At 36.9% G+C, this 23984-nt stretch overlaps 1 protein-coding gene across 3 annotated transcripts in view; it reads left to right on the forward strand.

The window, feature by feature from the left end:
- The window catches only part of LOC103323263 (calcium-dependent lipid-binding family protein), a 36586-nt gene extending 13077 nt beyond the window's left edge, over positions 1-23509 (forward strand). The window contains exons 25-63 of one of the 3 annotated variants that reach the window (XM_089044476.1): positions 7-75; positions 400-888; positions 1050-1370; positions 1538-1669; positions 1779-1892; positions 2054-2238; positions 2710-2818; positions 2894-3037; positions 3612-3887; positions 4535-5209; positions 5554-5769; positions 6285-6385; positions 8001-8296; positions 8404-8488; positions 9332-10033; positions 10130-10448; positions 10953-11111; positions 11219-11382; positions 11473-11653; positions 11784-12047; positions 12146-12352; positions 12818-12872; positions 13384-13514; positions 13630-14589; positions 14680-14756; positions 16053-16503; positions 16626-16712; positions 17077-17232; positions 17326-17510; positions 17768-18295; positions 19088-19265; positions 19369-19511; positions 19600-19726; positions 20031-20252; positions 21079-21435; positions 21734-21892; positions 21996-22280; positions 22662-22955; positions 23053-23509. In XM_089044476.1, coding sequence (XP_088900602.1) covers positions 7-75; positions 400-888; positions 1050-1370; positions 1538-1669; positions 1779-1892; positions 2054-2238; positions 2710-2818; positions 2894-3037; positions 3612-3887; positions 4535-5209; positions 5554-5769; positions 6285-6385; positions 8001-8296; positions 8404-8488; positions 9332-10033; positions 10130-10448; positions 10953-11111; positions 11219-11382; positions 11473-11653; positions 11784-12047; positions 12146-12352; positions 12818-12872; positions 13384-13514; positions 13630-14589; positions 14680-14756; positions 16053-16503; positions 16626-16712; positions 17077-17232; positions 17326-17510; positions 17768-18295; positions 19088-19265; positions 19369-19511; positions 19600-19726; positions 20031-20252; positions 21079-21435; positions 21734-21892; positions 21996-22280; positions 22662-22823 — 9471 coding nt within the window. In that variant the 3' untranslated portion in view covers positions 22824-22955; positions 23053-23509. The remainder of the gene's footprint in view (positions 1-6; positions 76-399; positions 889-1049; positions 1371-1537; positions 1670-1778; positions 1893-2053; positions 2239-2709; positions 2819-2893; positions 3038-3611; positions 3888-4534; positions 5210-5553; positions 5770-6284; positions 6386-8000; positions 8297-8403; positions 8489-9331; positions 10034-10129; positions 10449-10952; positions 11112-11218; positions 11383-11472; positions 11654-11783; positions 12048-12145; positions 12353-12817; positions 12873-13383; positions 13515-13629; positions 14590-14679; positions 14757-16052; positions 16504-16625; positions 16713-17076; positions 17233-17325; positions 17511-17767; positions 18296-19087; positions 19266-19368; positions 19512-19599; positions 19727-20030; positions 20253-21078; positions 21436-21733; positions 21893-21995; positions 22281-22661; positions 22956-23052) is intronic. The other 2 variants (XM_089044477.1, XM_089044478.1) reach the window with 2 other exon arrangements.
- Positions 23510-23984: the final 475 nt, after the last annotated feature.

A 23984-nucleotide genomic window follows, 5' to 3' on the forward strand; every position in this document is an offset into this window, starting at 1 on the left:
GTGCAGACTGGTGATAAACTTGATGAAGAACTTGGTGAGACTCTTATTCTTGAAGTTCTTGCCAATGGGGGGAAGGTTTGTGTGACTATTTCATACTCCGTTATGATTTATGACAGCTTGTGTCTTGCGTTCATGTGAAAATTTTGGGTGTGAAAGTATATGAGATTTGAAAGTAATATATATATACTGAGATTGTTGTCTTGTTCATCTTCATGATTGTTTCTATGTCTCTGATCTCACTTGCATATTTGCATCAGAATAGTTGGGGTGTGGGCGGGGAAGAAGTTTCCCTGTAATTTACTTTTTTCACTATCTTCTTGTTATGATGTACTAGTGTTCTTGGGTCCTTGTCATGTGTAAGTGTTTTGGTATTAAATACTAGGCCATTTTCTTTTACAGCTACACATGAGTCGTTGGGAAGGTGACCTGACGCTTAAGATGAAACTGCACTCTTTGAAAATCAAAGATGAGCTTCAAGGTCGCCTGTCAACAACCCCACAGTATTTAGCTTGCTCAGTGCTGAATAATGACAATTCAGTTTCTTCTCCTGTGATAATTGATCCACACTGGAAAGAAATGTCTACTTTGCTTCATGCGGATGATGATACTTTCACAGATGCCTTGCCAGATTTTATGTCTATATCAGATGCAGCTTTTGGTTCACAAATTATGAATATGGATACAAGTGCAACAGCTGAGGACATCAATGATGGTACTGGATTTGCTTCTACTGACGGCTTGATTCTTGAAAAGAATCTGGTAAAGGGAAAGGTCATTTCTGGAGAGATATTTTATGAGGCGGAGGGCGGTGATAATTCAAATTTTGTATCTGTTACCTTCTTGACTCGGAGTTCTTGCTCGCCTGATTATGATGGTATTGATACACAGGTAGTGATTGACATGGGCAGTTGACCTAGTTAGAGATCCTCGATCTTTAATGTATTTGTTTAATTTTCAATGACAAACTAAATTAATTTAAGCTTTGTTTCTAATAAAATAGAAAAAAAGTTTAATTTGCACACTGACCCTTTGTACTGAATTTTTGTCAGATGAATCTCCGCATGTCCAAACTGGAATTCTTTTGCAACAGACCCACTCTTGTTTCTTTAATTGATTTTGGCCTGGATTTAAGCTCTGTGTACTGCACGGAAAGTAGTGCAGACATGAGTAAACTTTCAGATGATAAACCTTTGATGAACAAAGAAAAGATTGAAGAAAATGGGCGTGTGAAAGGGTTGCTGGGTTATGGTAAGGGTCGTGTAGTATTTTATTTAAACATGAATGTTGACAGTGTGGCTGTGTTTCTTAACAAGGAGGATGGCTCTCCATTTGCAATGTTTGTGCAAGAAAGTTTCCTGCTGGATCTCAAGGTGATGGGAATATTGTGATTAATAATTATTTAAATCTTCGTTTTTTATTTCAATATGTGTGACACGTAAGTAGTATTTTTAGTTGAAATTTACTTTTATGTGTACTTTCAGTTGATATTCAGCTTTTGTTAACTGTATCAACTGACTTGAGTTATTTGTTCCTTAAGGTGCACCCAAGTTCTCTTTCCATTGAAGGCTCCCTTGGAAATTTTAGACTCCGTGATATGTCTCTTGGAACAGATCACTGTTGGGCTTGGCTTTGTGATATACGTAATCCAGGTGTTGAATCGCTTATCAAGGTACAGATGACCCTTTTGATCAACTATTGCATTGCGGACATCCAATTTGTTTTATTAAGATATTTCTTCCCTTTTATGAGATACTATTATCTTTTCATTTGTTTTGCAGTTCAAATTTAATTCTTATAATGCTGAAGATGATGATTATGAAGGATATGATTACAGTTTACGTGGCAGACTTTCTGCTGTCCGCATTATATTCCTATATAGGTTTGTTCAGGAGGTATGTTTGACATTGCTGACAAATTCATGGGGATGTATTATTGTTTGCAACCCAAATGCCTTAAGTTTATATTTTTGGGATTTTATATTCTTTATTTTATTGTTGATGATAATTTATCTTTGTTTTGAATTATGAAATATTTTATGGGCATGCTAATGCAGATAACAGTGTACTTTATGGAACTTGCCACCCCACATACTGAAGAGGCAATCAAACTTGTTGATAAAGTTGGAGGGTTTGAGTGGCTAATTCAGAAATATGAGATTGATGGAGCTACAGCGTTAAAGCTGGATTTGTCACTTGATACTCCAATAATTATTGTTCCGAGAAATTCAACAAGCAAAGAGTGCGTAAATTTGAATGCTAGTTCTTACTGGATAATGTATATCCGATTTACTTAGAAAGTTGAGTTGCATTTGGATGAATGGATTGAGAACTATCTGATAAAGGGTATTAAATAAAAGTTATGAAAATGGTTCTGTTCAAATTTCAAACAGTTAGCAGATGAATAGTTGTCACAGATTAGAGGGGCATAGTGTGGCGTTGATAAAGAGAGGTGAAAGCTTTAGTGCCATTGCTGGTGGTGCTGCTTTTGATTGAGGTGCCTGCAGTGGTGCCGTGCTGAAGAATATGCTGGTGTTAATAGTGGCTGCAATGAGGCAGTGTATAACTGAAGAATTTGTTGGAGTACCATAACTCCAGGATTTTGTTGCTTAATGACCGGATTTATGACTGGATGTTAGATTTTCAAAGTTGAATGCATTTGTTATACCAGTATTGAATATTGACATTGTCTCTATGTTTTGTTCAATTGCAGTTTCATTCAACTTGATTTGGGCCAGCTAAAAGTCACAAATGAATTTAGTTGGCATGGTTCCCCAGAGAAAGATCCTTCAGCTGTCCATATTGATGTCCTTCATGCTGAGGTAGATGATTATTGTTTTTTTGTACATCATGATTGAAATACGGAATTATTCATTACCTCTGACATAAAATTGCAGATTCTGGGGATCAACATGTCTGTAGGAATTGACGGTTGCTTGGGTAAATCAATGATACGAGAAGGCAAAGGACTTGATGTTCATGTGAGGAGAAGTTTGAGGGATGTCTTCAAAAAAGTCCCAACATTTTCTCTTGAAGTGAAGGTAACTTTTGCTTGTGAAATTGTAGAATTTCATTGCATTTATCTTTCTGATCTTGCTGCAGGTTTCACATCTTTGGTAGGCATTATGTTGGTGGGGGGCAGTTCATCTTATGGTTGTTTATATTTACATAGGGTGGTAGGGTAGGGTTCATCTTGTGGTGGTTGGTAGTTGATACATGTATTGGATGATGTCAAGTACATGGGGTTCAACAATATAATGTTTCACATGGTGAACATACTTGGGACTTTCTGGGCATTTTGGATCGATCCTTGATCTTTTTGTATTCAATAGATTGGGACAACATGTTATATGGTTTGTGTCTTTACTTATTCAGCTTGATATGATTTTTTTAGATTCCACTTCATATGGTTCAAATTCTTAATTAACTTTATTTTAATTGTTCAACTGTTTTTGCTTTCTAGACGGCTACATAGTTGCATGAATTTGACTTTCCTGAATTTCAAATAGGTTTTGAATTGATGTTCTTCAGTCTTTCAGTTTATTGGATTTTTACTGTCAGGCATGCAGAATGTCACAATCATCTTGTTGAGTCCTTTTGATTGTCTTAAACTAGGTGGGCTTATTGCACGCTGTCATGTCTGACAAAGAATATAAAGTCATTCTGGACTGTGCATTCATGAATTTATGTGAAGAGCCAAAGCTTCCCCCTACTTTCCGTGGTGGCAAATCTGGTACGAAGGATACAATGAAGCTGCTGGTTGATAAGGTCAACATGAATAGTCAAATCCTTCTATCACGAACTGTTACCATAGTGGCGGTTGTAGTCGATCATGCCCTGTTGGAGTTGTATAATGGCATTCATGCCGAGTCTCCTTTTGCTCAAATTGCTGTGAGTATTTACATCAGTTATATTTTGGTGAAGTTTATTCTCAAATTATTATTTTTTGAATAGAAACTTTATAAATTCAAAGGAGATAAACAAAGAAACAAGCAAGTGGATAAGGAATCGACAAGAGCAAAACAAAAGAAAACAGGAACCTTAAGACCAAAACAAACAAAGGAAAGAAGGACAAAAACAAACAAGAAGGCCACCCAGGAAAAAAGAAAAGAGCAACACGTCACTTCACAACCGCTAACAAATCTCTCATAATAGAAGAGAGAGCCAAATCCTTAAAAACAGGAGTGACCAAAGCCCATAACGCTGCCCAAAACTTCACTCTATCCCACATCTCAGCCACCCCCACGCCCTTGTAGTTCTAAAAAATTCTTCTGTTACGCTCCAACCATAAGTTCCAGAACACTGCATGCACCAAGCAACCCCACAGAACTTTAGCTTTCTTCCCCCTACTCAGCGCATCAATCTTGCAGGATAACAGCTGAAAGCAACCTTTAGGTCCTGTTTTAGCTTCTCTGAGATTTCAGCTTTTATTTTGGTGTTAAGATTTTAAACAAAGAGTGGTTGGTTGTTTTCTGACATGGTATGTTTTCTCCGAAGATGTGGTTATGGATTTATGTAATTGTTTCTCTGCTTTACAGCTAGAAGGTCTTTGGGTATCATATCGGATGACTTCATTGTCTGAGACAGATCTCTACATAACCATTCCAAAGTTTTCTGTGGTTGACATTCGCCCTGATACAAAACCTGAAATGCGCTTAATGCTTGGATCATCCACTGATGCTTCTAAACAAGTTTCTTCTGGAAGTTTGCCATTTTCTTTGAACAAGGGGAGCTTTAGAAGAGCAGACTCTGATGCTGGATTTCATGTGGATTTACCAGTATCAACAATGTTCTTGATGGACTATAGATGGCGTAAATCATCCCAATCATTTGTGGTTAGGGTTCAGCAGCCTCGAGTTCTTGTTGTAGCTGATTTCCTTCTGGCTGTGGGTGAATTTTTTGTGCCTGCATTGCGGACAATAACTGGTAGGGAGGAAGTGATGGATCATGAGAATGATCCCATTAGTAAAAACAGTAGCATAGTTTTCTCTGAACCTATTTACAAACAGACAGAAGATGTGGTGCACCTGTCTCCAAGTAGACAATTAATAGCAGATTCTTTACACATTGATGAATATACATATGATGGATGTGGAAAGACCATCTGTTTAAGTGGGGAAATGGATGCAAAAGAACTCCATTCAACTAGGCCTCGACCCATTATTATAATTGGACGTGGAAAGAGGTTGCGGTTTATGAATGTCAAAATTGAGGTACTGATCCTTCCCCTTCATCTGTAACAATATTTGTGGCTGGTTTTTTAGTTATTTTAATGCAGAATCAAGACAGGCCTAAGATTTCATTACTATTTAGATGGCGTGCAATTGGTGTCTTCCAATAAAGAATGAGAAACTTCGTGTCTGACAAGGATATAGAAACCGGAAAAGTGACTATAGAAGATGGAGATTATGTGATCATGAGCCTTGCTTTGTTTTATTTATATATATTCTTGGGTGGTTTGTCTCATGTCTTAGTATTGGGCATGTGTATAGTATATTCTTTCTTGAGTTTGCTGCATTTTTCAACATTTGATTGATACTTTCCTGTTATACATCAGAATGGTTCTCTTTTGAGGAATTATACATGCTTGAGTAATGATAGCAGCTACTCAGTATCCTTTGAGGATGGTGTAGACATCATGTTGCTGGACAGTTCCTCATCTGATGATGACGACATGAAGAGCCTGGAATACTTGCATAACTCTTCTGACACCTCAAATATTTCTTCGTATTCTGAAAATGATCCAATCCCAAGTTTCAGTTTTGAAGCACAGGTAAGCAAATTATTAATGATAAGGGTTAATTGGTGATTTGCCCCCTGAACTTGTGCCTAAGTTTCGTTTTACCTCCTATCCTTTTTTTTTAAGAAAATTAAGGACCCGAACTAATTGTTTTCGCCAATTTGCCCCCCGACGTCAAAATCTGCCACTTCCCATCCATTCTGCCATCAAGTTGGTGTTTTGGTGGAGACGTGAAATGACAAAAGTAACCTCCAACTTGATGGCCAGATGGATGGGAAGTGGCATATTTTGATGTCCGGGGGCAAATTGGCGAAAAAAATTAGTTTGGGTCCGTAATTTTCTTAAAAAATATGATACGGGGTAAATCGAAACCTACGTACAAGTTTAGGGGGCAAATCACCAGTTAACCCTTAATGATAAATCTGTTTATGGCGTACTATTTACTAGGTACAAGGGGGTCAATGTCTCTAGCATGGCTTTTTTTTTTTGCTTTTGTTGATAACCTTTTGTGTAGTTATGCTGGTTCTGATGTACTTAATGATTTTTAGGTTGTTTCTCCTGAGTTTACCTTCTATGATGCTTCAAAGTCTTCTCTGGATGATTCATATGGTGAAAAGCTTCTCCGTGCAAAGTTGGATTTTAGCTTCATGTAAGAGTTGTCATATTTTATTCACATAATAATTTCATATTTTCCAGGGAAAAGTTAGGGTGCAATATAATCTAACTGCAAATATGAGTTGAATTTTATTTTTGATATATATATACACAAATTAATGTTGATGGATTTATTGTGAGCATATTTCAGAGATATCTGTACTGATATAGGCAAAAATCCATGGATATTCGTTTAAAAACATAGACATTTTTAGTAAAACTCTGAGGAATTATAAACCCATCATTAATGCATCAATTTTAAGCAGTAGTAATCTTTATTAATTAGTATATTTATGATAACTATATGATATTTTATTTTCACATAATAATTTTATATTTTCCTGGGAAAAGTTAGGGTGCAATATAATCTAACTGCAAATATGAGTTGAATTTTATTTTTGATATATATAGACATATTAATGTTGACGGATTTATTGTGAGCATATTTCAGAGATATCTGTACTGATATAGGCACAAATCCATGGATATTCGTTTAAAAACATAGACATTTTTAGTAAAATTCTGGGGAATTATAAACCCATCATTAATGCATCAATTTTAAGCAGTAGTAATCTTTATTGATTAGTATATCTATGATAACTATATGATATTTAGGGCGAATACAATGTGTGGCGTTGATACGTTAAAAGCACACAATTTTTTTTCTTGTAACTGATAAAAAACACTTTAAAAAGTGCCCTCATCCTGTCTGTTTAGGATTCAGCACAACACCTTACCCATTGTCATCCATCACTTAAGGTACCACCATCTACAGTAGCCAGTTCTTTGAATGTGCTATCATCACTCATCATCATTGTGTATGTGTATAGTGTTGATCAGAATTTTATGAAAATTTTGATGATCTACACAGATTGATAACCAAATCTTTTTCTTTTTCTTTTAAAAAAAAAAATAGGAACAAACTAATTGTATTGAAAAATTGAAAGATGTAATTGATGTGCACAAGCAGTCCACAAAAGATATTAGGCACAGCCTACAAGAGCAAAACATAATAGCTGTACTACACGAACAAACACCACTCAGTCCTAAAAACAGCAACATTAACCACCCAATTGACACTCAATGACCAAGACACAGCAGCTTCCGAATCCATGTTCAAGAAAAAGAAGGGCAGTCCGGAAATCAGGAGAAACTTAAGGCCAAATAGAGAAGCCCAAAGTCTTGATTTATTGGCATAGTTCATCCATTGACTCCACAATTATCCCAAAAAAATGATGTTGTTTCCCTGCTTTTGGTTCTTTGAATCATATGTGATTTAGTTCTAGATTTTCCATCTTCAGGTAATGTTTCCTTTTTGTTCTTTCCACCTATATTTGTTGTGGCTGATATGTCTTAAGACAAAATGCATATGTGAATTGTAGTTGCCTCAGTTCTTTGGCAGCTTTTGGGTTGATTATAGACACACACACACATACATGTATATATGTATTCTTTTCCATCTCCATTTGCTCTCGCTCTTCTCATAAATGATACTCTTGAGAGCTTGCATTCTGGAAATTTACCACTTATATTCTAAAAGTATTCAACGTAGTATTGTAGTGGTAAAAGAATTTGAACTAATTGAGCTATATAACCTGTTAATCTAACAGGTATGCATCTAAAGAAAATGATACCTGGATTCGAGCCCTGGTGAAAGATCTTACAGTTGAGGCTGGTTCTGGTCTTATTGTTCTTGATCCAGTAGATATATCTGGGGGTTACACTTCTGTTAAGGACAAAACAAATATGTCTTTGTTATCAACTGATGTTTGCTTCCATCTTTCACTGAGTGTTGTTTCCCTTATACTTAATTTGCAAAGCCAGGCAACAGCAGCATTGCAATTTGGAAATCCTATGCCCTTGGTTGCATGTACCAATTTTGATCGAATTTGGGTGTCTCCAAAAGGTCTTTCATCAGATTAACTGGAGCAATTTGATATCTTACCTGTACTATTTTTTCCATGAGTGTTGCTTTCCTGTTAGTCATCAAGAGTTTTGTCTATATTTATGCAGAAAATGGATCTTGTTACAACCTTACCTTTTGGAGGCCTCGAGCACCTTCAAATTATGTTATATTGGGAGATTGTGTGACATCAAGGTAGAATTTGATGGACTTTTTGTTTTGAGAAGAAATAGAATTTCATTAATGAAATGGAAATAGCAATCTGTAGACAAGCAGTTCACATCAACAGATATGAAACTAAAAGCTCCTATTTGACAAGAATAGTTATCAAAGAATGTTGTTCCATGCTGCATATTCTTATTTGGGGTACTAGTTATCAAAGAATACAAGAAGTATGCTATGATTTATGCAGAGGCTCTCAAGCGGTAATTAATTAGAAAGGAAGGTAATGTACATATCAGGAGTATAAGTTAATCCGGTTAGTTTGGAAGGCAGTAATAAGTTAGGATTAGTTGTCTAAGGTTAAAGATGGATTGGATCTTGCCTGTATGTTTCGTGGTTCCGAATGTGAAGGTGGACTTCTTTTCCACAGTACTTTTTGAGTGGATATTAATATAAGTTTCATTCTTTTCACAACAAAAGTACAAGTCAATCTCTCAGTCTTGAGAAAAAGATCTCTTTGTTTTAGGTTGCCAGTATGTAGAAACATGCCAGGCATGTTGCTGATGTTCCTTCATCATGTGGAATTAGTACTCTTTGAGGAGTTTTAATAAAAAAATGTTTAATAACAAAATAGATAGTGCATGCATAATGGTGTAAACAATAATATAAATCATGATTTGCATTTGAAATGAATAATTAAATGAGATGAACTAATTAATAATATATGGATGGTTTAGGGTAGAGCTTGGTAGCTTGTTGTATTTAGTTTATTTTTAAATGTCGCTCTATTTTGGTAAGATGCTTTCTCGTGTAGTTCTATTATGTGTGTTCAGATGCTATATTTAGCTATTTTGGGTTTTTGTGATATGTCTTCAGGCCAATTCCTCCTTCACAGGCAGTAATGGCAGTGAGTAATGCATATGGCCGTGTGCGTAAGCCAATTGGTTTCAATCTCATAGGCTTGTTCTCTGCTATTCAAGGATTTGGTGGGGGTGATTCTGATGTTGGTAGTGATTGTTCTCTTTGGATGCCTGTAGCACCACCAGGATACATAGCGTTGGGTTGTATAGCAAATATTGGGAAAGAACCCCCAACTAATCACATTGTTTATTGCATTCGTTCTGATCTTGTAACGTCAACAACATATTCAGAATGCTTATTTTGCTCTCCGTCAAATCCTCAATTTGCATCTGGATTTAGCATCTGGCGTGTAGAAAATGTTCTTGGATCATTTCATGCCTCTTCTTCTGCTGAATGCCCTTCCAAAAACAATTGTTGTAACCTCAGTCATCTTCTTCTTTGGAATTGGAATCGGCATCATTCTTCTCCTAAAGAATCTGCCTCAAATTTGGCTGTTGATCATAGCTCTGGATGTCAGCAAACCAGAAACCAGACTGGAAATTCTTCTGGATGGGATATTGTCAGATCATTTTCAAAGGCAAATAATTGTTATATGTCGACCCCTAACTTTGAGAGAATCTGGTGGGACAAGGGTAGTGACCTCCGCCGACCAGTCTCAATATGGCGACCCATTGCGCGTCGAGGCTATGCCATAATGGGTGATTGCATTACCGAAGGGTTAGAAAATTTTATCTCTCAGTTTTCTTTATCAGTCTTAGTCATTTGATTTAAATTTTGTATTTTTTATTGACCATCATGTGTTCATTCTTTCAGCTTAGAGCCACCAGCTGTGGGCATAGTTTTTAAGGCTGATGATCCCGAAGTATCTGCGAAACCCGTGCAATTTACTAAAGTTGCACATGTTGTAGGCAAAGGTTTGGATGAAGTCTTCTTCTGGTACCCACTTGCTCCACCTGGTTATGCTTCTCTTGGTTGCATAGTCTCCAGAATGGATGAAGCCCCATGTGTAGATACGTTTTGTTGCCCTAGGATGGATCTTGTTAACCAAGCTAATATTCTTGAGGTGCCAATTTCAAGATCTTCGACTTCTAAGGGATCTCAATGCTGGAGCATTTGGAGAGTTGAAAATCAGGTTAGGTCTTTTTTTTTTTTTGGGTTGTTCAGAAACATGAACTTCTGTTTAATGAGAAAGAAGTACTGATGGCGACAGGCTTTACAAGAAATTAAGTCACATTAAGCTCAAATCTCTCACCTAATGACACTAAAAGGAGTATCCCTAGATTGCTTTGACAGTGATGTTCATAAAGAAGCTAAATATCTGATTCTGTCCCATATAAGTCCACTTCCTGGCTGTGTCATCAAGTTTCTTGTTATTTCTTTCCATCCAAATAATCCAGCCAGAAGCCAAAACATGTTAAGATGAATATTCAGTTCTCTCAGTCTGAATCTGGCGTGTACACATGCAGCTGCCATAGCTGAAGTTTGGTATAGTTGTCCGTGAAAAGTAACTTTTATCTTAACGGGAAGTTTTTATTTTATATTTTATTATAAGGTGTTTGTATTTAGCTTATTCTGTTGGTCGTGTCACAAGATTACAAGTTTTTACATAATTTAGGGCTCTCTTCTGTTTTTGCAGGCATCAACTTTTCTTGCACGGGCTGATCTGAAAAAACCGTCAAGCAGATTGGCTTATGCTATTGGTGATTCCATGAAGCCAAAGGCTAGGGAAAACATAACTGCAGAAGTGAAGCTTAGATGCTTCTCTTTAACTGTTCTAGACAGCTTATGTGGAATGGTATGTCTTATAAACACATCCTAAGTCTGCAGTCTGATGTAAAGATGGTTCTCTTTCTTATTACTGTTAATGTTTGTAGATTTTATTGAGTAACTTGGATCTTTCAGATGACACCACTATTTGACACGACAATCACCAATATCAAGCTTGCAACACATGGTCGACTGGAGGCTATGAATGCAGTACTGATCTCCTCTATTGCTGCATCAACCTTCAACACCCAGTTAGAAGCATGGGAGCCACTTGTGGAACCTTTTGATGGAATATTCAAGTATTATATTGTTTCTTTCTATTTGGTCTTAATACAGTTTACTTGATTTTTTTGTAATATTCAAGAATTATTTTTCTTGGCTTTTTCAAGGTTTGAAACATATGACACCAATGTACACTCGCCCTCAAAATTTGGGAAGACAATGCGTATTGCTGCTACCAGTATCCTTAATTTAAATGTCAGTGCTGCAAACCTTGAAACTTTTATAGGGAGCATTCTTTCATGGAGAAGACAATTAGAACTTGAACAGAAAGCAATGAAGATAAATGAGGTAATACTAGTGATGATTTGTTGTATAACAATGCTTTCCTTTTTTATTCGGGGGTGGGTTTGGGGGTTTGGGGGGTGTTGTGTGGGGAGGAGTGCAGTAACTATACTCTGAACACCAATCATCTTTGCAGGAAGCTGGTGGTGTATGTGAACAGGATCAGACTTTGTCTGCATTGGATGAAGATGACTTTCAGACTGTGATTGTAGAGAATAAACTTGGGTGTGATTTATATCTGAAAAAATTTGAAGAAAATACAGATGCAGTGGATCGGTTGCGTCATGGTGATTGTATTTCTATATGGGTGCCACCTCCAAGGTTTTCTGACAGGTTCAATGTTGCAGATGAATCTAAGGAAGCGCGCTATTATGTTGCTATTCAGATTCATGAAGCCAAGGTTGTAAATGTTGTTAGATTATCTATTTTCTTACCCTAAGATTATGTATCATTTTGTTTCCTTCTTTCAGGAGTTAAGATGGATGCTTTTGTTTGCAGGATTTACCTATTGTAGATGATGGCAACAGCCATAACTTCTTCTGTGCTTTGCGCCTTGTTGTTGATAGTCAGCCGACAGATCAACAAAAACTCTTTCCTCAAAGTGCCAGGACAAAATGTGTTAAGCCTGCACTTTCGAAAATCAATAACTTGAATGAAGGCAAGGCGGAATGGAATGAACTTTTCATATTTGAAGTTCCTCGGAAGGTATCTGAAAATTTATTATCTTCTACTTTTGACGCACATTTTCCTCGGAAGGCAACCATCAATTATGTGACAGGATTTCTTGATTTTTCTCCATACAATGCAATATATATATATATATATATATATTGCAAGAATAATTAGAAAGATCACTGAAACAAATTATAAAAATACACATTGAAGAAGGTGATAATTTAGAAGTTTCGTCTTCTGTGTTTATGTATTAGAGAAACTGCATTTATACCTCAAGGCCCCGTGTGGTTCACAGAAATGAATTGATATGAAATCAATCCCCATATAGTTTCCCATGAACCAAACGCAGCCCAAAATTCTGAAGTTCATCAGATTATGCTAAACCTTAGACATTGAACGCCACTAATTAAGTTACACTGTTGATGGCATTAGCAAGCATTTAGACTTGATATTCTGAGTGTTAAATTTCTGAGCTTGAGTGTGTAAGTGTTGCAGGGACCAGCTAAACTGGAAGTGGAGGTGACAAACCTTGCAGCAAAAGCAGGAAAGGGTATGTGGCAACCCCTTTCTTTCTTGTGAACTCGCATCCACACTTTTTGATTCTTACATTTAGCTTGCTGATTCACATGCTTATTTAAATTAAAACTAGTGAACCTTACACTCAAGAGGGGAATGAAATCTCCAACATCTTGAATATCTTCCTTGGTTCTTACTACATGTAACCATCTTGTATGTTCATAATCATAGGAACTTCTCTCATAACCTATCTGTTGCTGCTCTGATACTGTTCCCAAATACCAGCTCCACTTTGTAACTGCCTTTTTTTTTTTTTTTGCAGTTCCTTTTATTAATCCTGTGTGCGTAACAAATGAATCATGATTGTTCTCTTTTGGGTTGTTTCTTGTTTTAATTTTTTTTGTCAGCCCTTTCAGGTCTTTTTGTGCTGAAACTACATATTTATGGTTATTTACCCTCCTTTCTTTGCAATTTCCCACCAAATAAATAATCATTTAGACTCAGACTTCTCATGCATTGTTTATGGTCTCAAAACAAAAATACAGGTGAAGTGGTGGGTGCACTCTCATTTTCTGTTGGGCAAGGTGCAAATATGTTGAGGAAAATAGCTTCCGTGAGGGTATTCAATCAAGGTCATGATAGTCAGAGCGTTGTATCATATCCGCTAAGGGGGAGGGTGAGCTTTCTTATTTCACATTATTTTTGCATTGATTGGTGACGTCAGTTGTGCACATGTACTGTTTGTGGAATTGGGTGTTCTTTTCATGCTTATATGATGTTGTACTTTGAAGGTTCAACATAACAATCTTGATGACATGGACGAATGTGGATGTCTGTTGGTTTCAACTTCTTATTTTGAGAGGAAAACAACTCCAATTTTTCAAAGAGATCAAGAGCCTGAAAATGCAAGTGATAGAGACATAGGTTTCTCTGTTGGTCTTGGCCCGGATGGTCTTTGGGAGAGCATTCGGTCATTGCTTCCATTGTCAGTTGTCCCCAAATCACTACAGAATGATTTCATGGCACTGGAAGTTGTCCTGAAAAATGGCAAGAAGCATGCAATTTTCAGGGGTCTTGCAACAGTTGTAAATGAGACTGATGTTAACTTGAAATTTTCAATTTGTCATGCTTCTCGGATTCGAGGTTATGATTCCTCTCTAGGAAAAAGTGATAACATAAATCCTGGAGGTTCTTTTGTTTTACCTTGGAGAAGTACATCAAATGATTCCGACCAGTGCTTACAAATTTGTCCTTCTGTTGATGACCCTCAGCCTCCATATTCATGGGGTTCTGTCGTGGCAGTGGGTTCTGGTTATACATATGGAAAGGACCTGACTCTTATAGATCAGGTTGCACTCTCTCGACAATATACTTCAAAGCAGGAAAATAAGATGCCTAATGTTACTTTTAGGTTGAATCAGCTTGAGAAGAAAGATATACTTTTGTGTTGTTCTAGTACCATAAATAAACAATTTTGGCTTAGTGTTGGGGCAGATGCCTCAGCTCTTCATACTGAATTGAATGCACCTGTTTATGATTGGAGAATATCTGTCAACTCTCCTATGAAGTTGGAAAATCGACTTCCCTCTCCGGCTGAATTCACAATCTGGGAAAGAACAAAAGATGGAAAATGCATTGAACGACAGCATGGTATGATCTCTTCACGTGGGGGTGTTCATATATATTCCGCAGACATTCAGAAACCCTTATATCTTACATTGTTTGTTCAGGGTGGTTGGGTTCTGGAGAAGGTAAGTAGCTCTGTCTAAATACAAGTGACTTACTTTATATATCTATACACCATTGTGAGTTTAATAAATATAGTTGGTTTTTTCTGGCAGGACCCCGTTCTTGTTTTGAATCTTTATTCCAATGACCATGTCTCATCATTCTGGATGGTTCACCAGAAAAGTAGAAGGTTTGTGGTTCAAAAGAAAAATGTTTATTAAAATTTGTTGTAAATTATGTTGTTTTGCTGTTGTTCCCATGTTCACAAAAGCTCTAGCTGCTAGGATGTAGTTTGATTCATATTATTTACCACTATGGATCCCAACTTGTAATTTTCAATTTTCCTTCAGTTATATTTGACCCAAAAATAAAAAGAGGGTTTCAGTTGTAAGGATTACTCAGAGTCTCCCCCTCTTGTGCTATGTTAAATTTTTTTCTTTTTTGATTTTGTTGGGATTACCATTGTTTCTAGAAGTTTAAGATTTAGGATGTGGACCGAATATTTTTTCATATTGTAATTTTCAATTGATATTTGCTATTACTATTAAAGTTCCCCCCCCACTGGGATACAGTTCTGGCTTTGTCACTAACTCGGAGCCATTGAAATGGTTATTAAATTTGTCACTCTCTCATAATGTGGATTATGTACCTGTCTCCTCATTGGTGTGTGTTATGTAAGCTTTGTGAGGAGAGTGTGGACCACCTTTTCTTACATTGCCCTTTTTCCTTGAGTCTTTGGGGGCTCTTGTGGAGGGAGGTTGGGACTGTTTGGGTGATTCTGAAAGGGTGCTCTGATTTTCTTTGTTCTGACTTTGTGGTTTGGGGATCGGGGAAGCGCGCTTCAACCTTATGGGGCTGTTTGGTCCACTCTGTTTTCTGGAACATTTGGATGGAGTGTAATAGGAGAATCTTTGAAGACTATAAGGGAGTGGGAGTGAGCGATCTTTGGGATAGAGTTATGTACTGGGCAGCTTTGTGGGCTTCTGTTACAAAAGATTTTAAAGACTACTCTTATTCCACAATTATGAGGGATATGGCAGCTGCGGTTAAATGAGGGTTGGGGGGTGTGTTGTTCTGTGGTTTTTCGGTTTTGTTCCTCCCTGTTAGTTTGGGAGGGGTTGGTGCTGTTTGTTTCTTTCTGTTTTGTCTTTGTTCTTCGGTTGTGGTTGCCTTATCCACCTCCGTGTTCTTTTGCTTAATAAATTTCGTTTCTTCTCAAAAAAAAAAAACAAACAATACATCCGTTCTTCTTTGGCACTTGCAAATGGAAATATTTGGAAGTGAAGGGAAATAAATATATGATCTTTCATCATATTTTTTTTCCGCTATATCTGTGTGCCATTACAAATGTGTTAGGATGATGTCTTATTGGTATTTCTGAGATCTGTACGTATTGGAAAATAAAAAGACTTTTTGTAATTAGTATGAAGAATTTTTTTTATATCAATTATCATATCCATGATCTCCATTACACTCATCTTTACAGGAGACTGCGCGTGAGTATTGAACGTGACATGGGAGGGACCACTGTTGCACCCAAAACAATAAGGTTTTTTGTTCCATATTGGATCACGAATGATTCATCTATTCCCTTGGCATATCGAGTGGTGGAAGTAGAACCTTTAGACAATGCAGATACAGACTCTCTAATACCTTCTAGAGTCAAGTCTGCAAAAACAGCCTTGAAAAGTCCTACAAACTCTATGGACAGGAAGCTTTCTTCCACTAGGAGAAACATTCAAGTACTTGAAGTTATTGAGGACACTAGTCCTGTTCCTAATATGCTTTCTCCACAAGATTATGCAAGCCGCAGTGGGGCTTCGCTGTTTCCATCTCAAAAAGATGTATATCTGTCCTCACGAGTGGGCCTTTCTGTTGCCATTCGTCATTCAGAAATATACAGTCCTGGGATATCTCTTTTTGAGCTGGAAAAGAAGGTGACTATAAGAACATCAAATTGGCTTCTAATATTTCTTCTTTCTCCTTTTAATTACTATTGCTTTGGAGTTGCTGAAATTTGTTCTCGATCATATGATGCTTCTTGAATTTTCATTTCCAGGAAAGGATTGATGTCAAAGCATTCAGTTCAGATGGATCTTATTACAAGCTTTCAGCGCGACTGAACATGACCTCAGACAGAACAAAGGTTGGATTTTAATATCTTGTGACTTAAATCTTTAATGTTTCTCCTCTGAGGAACTGCAAAAATGTGATGATGGACTTGCCAAATTAGACTGATAAATATTGTCTATAGATCTGATTTTAGGAAAATAAGATGACCCATAGCCCAAAAAAATATGATAAAAGATTCTGGTCAGCAGGCCATTTGCATGTTTAGAATGAACAGGAGGATCATTGCATGGGGAGGGTTTTACTCATTTGTAAAAACTATAGTTGCTTTTTTCGTACTTGGTGGTAGTCATAAGCTATGCGTTTGTTAAGTTTCATTGATATAGGTATGTATATATATTTTTCATTAATAAAAAAATTCCTTAATGGTTGATATTCAGGTTGTGCAATTCCAGCCCCACAGCTTGTTTATTAATAGAGTTGGTTCCAGCCTGTGTCTGCAGCAGTGTGGTTCTCAGTCTGTGGCATGGATTCATCCCACAGATTCTCCAAAACCCTTCTGTTGGCAGTCTTGTGCCAAAGTTGAATTGTTGAAGGTCAGTGAAGTTTAATAATATTTCATATTCACATAATTATCATGAATAGCATACATCGTCTGACTCCTATGTGGGGTTTATTTTTCTTTTCAGTTGCGGGTGGATGGTTACAAATGGAGTGCACCATTTAGTGTTTGTAATGAAGGTATCATGCGTGTTTGCGTGAGGAAGGATACTGGAAATGAACAACTTCAGTTTCGAATAGCTGTAAGAAGTGGAGCAAAGAATTCAAGCTATGAAGTTATTTTCCGTCCAAACTCTTCCTTGAGTCCTTACAGGTCACAGTTTACTATCTCTTGTGAAAGTTTGTGAAATAAAAAAAGATGATGTTGATGGCAGTGTATTTATCATAAGAACAAAAGGATTGTTTTTGACTTTATATTTTGGGAAAAATTTCTTGAACTAGTTGTGTCTATTAACATGGAAGTCTTCTTATTGCAGTACAATAAAATCATATGTACTAGTTTCTTCTTCTTTACTTGTATACATGTGTTTGTTGTTTCTTGGTCCAATGCTGATAATTTTCTATCAACAGGGTTGAAAATCGTTCCATGTTTCTACCCATCCGAATTCGGCAAGTGGATGGTACTAGTGATTCGTGGAACTTTCTTCTTCCTAATACAGCAGTTTCTTTTTTATGGGAAGATCTTGGCAGAAGGCGTTTATTAGAAATCCTGGTAGAGGGGGAAGACCCATTGAAATCAGGGAAGTATGATATTGATGAGATTTCTGATCACCAACCTATTCACGTGGGAAGTGGACCTTCTAAAGCTCTACGTGTTACTGTAATAAAAGAAGAGAAAGTGAATGTCATTAAGATCAGTGACTGGATGCCAGAAAGTGAACCTGCTGGAGTTTTGAGTAGAAGCCAGTCATCACTTTTGTCTCAACTTTCTATACAGCAACAATCACCTTTTCTCTCTGATTGTGAATTTCATGTTATCATTGAGCTAGCTGAGCTTGGGATATCCATTATTGACCATACACCCGAAGAAATTCTCTACCTTTCGGTTCAGAATCTTCTGTTTGCATATTCAACTGGCTTAGGCTCTGGAATCAGTCGGTAAGTTTGCTTTCAATTGAGACTTGATGGCTTAGAGAACAAAGTGCTTAATTTATTAGTCAATGGATCCAAGTAAATCTCTGCTGCCTTTTTTCTTTGCTTAATTTATTAGACAATTGAGACCTGGAGTGTTTACGCAATGATATCTACTGTTGTATTTTTCTGTTGGTCTTGCTAATAAATGTTGCTAGTCGAATTTTAGGTCTGTAGACACTTTGCCCTCTGTTTTTTACAATTTCATTTTTATTATTGATAGTTTGTTTATTAGCAGAAATAGAAAATAGAAAACAATCATATCACCTAGGGACTGAAAAATCTGGACCAAGCAAGAATCAAAGCATTGATACTATATTGTTTATAATGCACCAATGCGCATTGATGAATATTATTTTCAGTTAGATATAATCTTTCATGAAATATTTCACATTCCATGTATACGCTTCGATACATTTCATTTTCACTTAAAATTGAGTCTTACTTAGTAAAATAAGATTTACAGTATACTGGAGGCCAATAGTTGGTGACATGCTTTCATATTATGCGGTCCATGTAAGTCTCAACAGACAGCTTTGTGGTTGTTTCCTGTTAGCAGATGTATATGAGAATCACAATTCTGAAGTGTAAACTTAGCTTAATTTACTCTCCAACTGACCAACCTATGGATTACCTACAAATTGGCTACTTAATTAGACAAAGGCTGAGGCCCCTTGGGATGCTATTGTTGAATTGTATTTTTATCTCTTATGATTGACAATTATTAATTCAGGAATTATGTTCTTGTCCTGTTTGCAGGTTGAAACTTAGAATGCGTGGGATACAATTGGATAACCAGTTGCCATTAATTCCAACGCCGGTTCTTTTTAGGCCACAGAGAGTTGGGGAAGAGACTGACTATATCTTGAAACTTTCAATCACAATGCAATCCAATGGGTCGCTAGATCTGTGTGTCTATCCATATATTGGTCTCCATGTAAGTACAAGAAAGTTCTCATTACCTAGAAGAAGATTTCTGATTTTTTTTACTTCCTGTTTCCCCCCAATTTATTTTAACTATATGTCTACTGATTATTCAGGGACCTGAGAACTCTGCCTTTTTGATAAACATTCATGAACCTATCATCTGGCGCATTCATGAAATGATTCAGCAGGTCAACCTTAGTCGGTTGTATGATACTCAAACAACTGCTGTTTCTGTTGATCCAATCATTGAAATTGGGTATGCAAGGACTTTCAAAATTGGCATATCATTGTATTTTGCTACATTTAGTTGTAATTCCCTTAATTTATGGTACCTTTATTTGCAGAGTTCTTAGCATCTCAGAGGTTCGATTCAAAGTGTCAATGGCTATGTCACCAAGTCAAAGGCCAAGAGGTGTTCTTGGCTTTTGGGCATCTTTGATGACTGCATTGGGCAACACTGAGAATATGCCAGTAAGTGTTGGGATTCTTCCTCCTATTTCTTGAGGTTTTCTTCTCTGGAATTCCTCCCAGAATATCTTGTCTGGACCTAAGTAATTGGAATGTGAAGGCTCATTATCAAAGTCTCGGTGTTGAATGCTTTATTATGGGATAACGTACTTAGAAATATGTATTTGGTAGATCGTAGATGACTTTTAGCTTTGCATCGCATACTTATAAACTCTTCATCTGACTTTGCAATATATACATGGACTGTTCTTGCATCATATATTTCATAGAGTACATTTAACACAATATATTTACATTTGTTATTCAGGTGAGGATAAATCAAAGGTTTCATGAGAACGTGTGCATGAGGCAGAGTTCAATGATTAGTATTGCTATTTCAAACATTCGAAAAGATCTCCTAGGCCAACCTCTTCAACTGCTATCCGGTGTTGATATATTGGGTAATGCAAGTAGTGCACTTGGACATATGAGCAAGGGCATGGCTGCCTTATCATTTGATAAGAAGTTTATTCAAAGCCGACAGAGACAGGTTTGCTTTAGAGTTTGTCATTTGAATTAATATACTTACACATAATTGCTTAAAATTGGATATCGTTAGTTGCCAAAGTTCTTTTCTTTTGGCCTGTGGACTGATTATTTTATCATACGTTACAAATTTTTAGTTGGTACTTTATCATACATGTTAGGAGATAAAATAATAATAAATAATTATTGGCCCATATGCTAACTTAAACTTTTGGGACTGTAAACGAAAAAAATTTATCACGGTATGTGAGCAGGAGTTTCTGAGTTTGAGTCTCTGATTGCATCTTTCCACTATAAAGTTGAATTCCACATATTGGGCTTAATGGTGGTAGGAGACCTGCATGCCAGGGGTAATGAATCTATAAAACAATTGATGGCCACATCCTAATCACTTAAGCTTTTGGGACTTGTAAAACTGACAAACTTTATCAATACGTGCGATGCTTTAGAGGAATAAACTGGAACCTTTTCATTCTTATTGCAAAGTGACTAAAATTGTTTTTAAAATTTGCTCATTTTGGACCTTGGTCATTATGTAAGGCTTTCTATCGCTGGACCATGACCACCCTGTGATGAGTTTGCATTGGATTCTTGTTGTGCCATGAGCAGATTTTAAAATTTTAGTTTGATCTTTTGATAGATGTTTAGTACATTGATTTCTTAGTTAACCATTTTTATATTGATTTGTTCGTATATGGTCTGGCACATGAAAACAACCCGTGCAATCTACGATACTCTCCTTGTGTTGTACTTTTCGATCTCTTGCTCATTGCAATTTCTACACATGAATCTCAATGTCTGCAATTTATTTAAAAAATTTACTTTGGCAGGAAAGCAAGGGCGTGGAGGACTTTGGTGATGTTATTAGAGAGGGCGGTGGAGCACTGGCAAAAGGCCTCTTCAGAGGAGTCACTGGAATATTAACAAAGCCGCTTGAAGGTGCAAAAACTTCTGGCGTTGAGGGTTTTGTGCAAGGTGTTGGGAAAGGATTAATAGGTGCAGCTGCACAACCAGTGAGTGGGGTTCTAGATCTTTTGTCAAAAACTACCGAGGGTGCCAATGCGATGAGAATGAAGATAGCATCAGCTATAACTTCTGATGAGCAACTGCTCCGCAGACGATTGCCTCGTGTTATTGGTGGTGATAATTTAATTCGGCCATATGATGGGGACAAGGCACAGGGACAGGTACTAGTTGTTTGACTTTCTTTAAAATCTTTATGTTAGAAATTTTATGTTTATTGAGCATGGGCTGGTTTTATTGATACCCCTTTTATTGCTCACTCTACTCCCAACTTAAACATAAAATGAAAAGTTATGGTTGATACCCCTTCATATTCCATACTTTCTCATCTTCTTCAACCTTAAATTAAGTAAATCTACTTGTATGATTATTTGTTGGTTGATATCCAGCTTGCTGTCTTGTTTGGTTATAATCTACTTTTATTCAGTAGCTAAAATTAATTATTTTTCTTTTGTCATGAAGGCTATATTGCAGCTGGCAGAATCAGGTTCATTTTTCCTCCAGGTTGATCTGTTTAAAGTACGTGGGAAGTTTGCCTTATCAGATGCTTATGAAGATCACTTTTTACTCCGCAAAGGAAAAATTCTTCTAGTCACTCATCGAAGATTGATACTGTTGCAAGTAAGTTAGCTGGATTAGAATCATTTCTATCCCTCCCCTCCTATCTGCTATACACCATACTCAAAAGTCACCAAACAATGACATTGTATTTTTTGTCATTCAGCAACCCTTCACCGTAGCTCAGAGGAAGTTCAACCCGGCTAGGGATCCATGTTCTGTACTGTGGGATGTACTTTGGGATGACCTGGTCATAATGGAAAAGTCATATGGAAAAAAGGACCACCCAAAAGCCCCACCTTCAAGGGTCATTCTTTATTTACAAGAGAAATCAACTGAGGTGAGGGAACAAGTTCGAGTCATAAAATGCATCCCTGATACCCCCCAGGCTCTTGAGGTGTACTCCTCGATTGAACGAGCAATGAACACTTATGGGTCAAACAAACCAAAGGTTAGTGTTTAATGCCATCGCTTTGAGCTCTGCAGTGTCAGGTTATTGCATTGACTTTTACCTTGTCAAGGTTGGTTGACCATAGAATGCTAAAATTATACCTGCAAACTAAAAATGAAATTCTAAAATGTATTATCCCCTTGCATTGAAAGTTTCGACAAGAATGTAAAATTTTCTGAAATAGATTGCATATGGTAAGTTTGTCTTGAGTCATTTATTAATGATCTGTTGTTGGCGTAGCTGATAAATACTTTATTTTTGGGGGCTCATTCGCAGCACCCATATAACAAGTTACTAAAGTTTGAAATATTCTTCCTAAATAGTTTTGTTATGCGGCATTCTTCTGGATACTTTATAATGAAAAACTTTGCTTTAATTCAGAGAATGCTGAAAAAGAGTGTGACAATTCCATATGCACCAATGTTTGATAGCGCCAGCGCTGAAGCTATACCAAAAGAAGGGGCTAGTGTCTTGTCGCCCCGACAGGTGCCTACATCAATTCCTCGTAGTTCAACTTTTGGCAGCAGCAGCAGCAGCAATTGATTTCTAGATCATTGCCCTTGGGGAAATATGGTTTTTGGGATTTCTGTTGTGGGTCAGGTCATGAATTCCGACTATTGGTGTTTCTTTTTCTGGTTTCAGCCTGCATGTTCAGATGTTCTCACCGTTTGACAGGTATTCTATTTGTGATCGTTGCATGAATGTATTGCAGTTATATTGATGTGTGTATGGATTCAAATATTTAATGACAGTAATATGCAATTTTGTTCAGAAATCTTTGCAGATTACAACAATGAAGAGGTTGTTTGTGTAGGTGTTTTATAAGAAGCCATGTCAAGGACAAGTGACAAAGACCTTGTAGGGCATGGATATGAACGGTGTAGCTTCAATTACACATCCATAGGTTTTTTATATTTATAGATACCCCTCTCCTAAATATGTACAGGTTTGAACCTTCCATGTATATGTCTTAGAATAGTCAATGTATACGAACAGAAATTACTGAAGGTGATCAAGCCGATTGGTTTAAGATCCCACAGTAGCTGTAGATCTGGTCCCGTATGAGCATCATGATATATTATAGGTGACGGATAGGCTTAGGAAGTAAAATCCTAGTGGTTGGGCACCCTGTTTAATGTATGGTGTAGTGTAGCATATGAATTGCCTTCAAACAAAAGTTAAAACCTCACCTGTTCAATTATAAAGCTGTAATCTTTTTGGTTTTCATATCTTTGCTGCATGCAAGTTACTACGTAGGAGTTTTTGTCAATTGTCAGCCTTGAAAATAAACTAGATTTTGTCAGCGACTTTCCTTTCCTTTTTATTTGATCAGAAAAAACGCCCAGCTCAAAAAATGAAGGTTCTTTAACTTTTATTTTTTGTTTTCCGTGGCCCGTGATATTTCTTGTTTTGTTTATTGTTCAAGTACAGAATCAAACTATTATATTGTATTTTACTAAGCCCAAATATTGTGAATTTGGGCCCAAAAACTTCATCAACTCAGATATTTAGGGTCCAAACTTCATCAACTTCAGTGGCTTGCTTCAGGAAGAGGGAGCTGTGGTTGTTGAGATCCAACGGCCACCATTTGAATTTGCTTCTTTTGTCTTTTTCCTTTTTCAGGTAAGACAGTTTCCCTTTGTTGGCCATCACGTGTCCTTCATTCAAGTATTCCAAAAATTATAATAGTTGTTTTCCCCCAAA

This window comes from Prunus mume, linkage group LG2 (assembly GCF_029339155.1).
Source record: "Prunus mume cultivar Tortuosa linkage group LG2, ASM2933915v1, whole genome shotgun sequence".
Taxonomy (NCBI): domain Eukaryota; kingdom Viridiplantae; phylum Streptophyta; class Magnoliopsida; order Rosales; family Rosaceae; genus Prunus; species Prunus mume.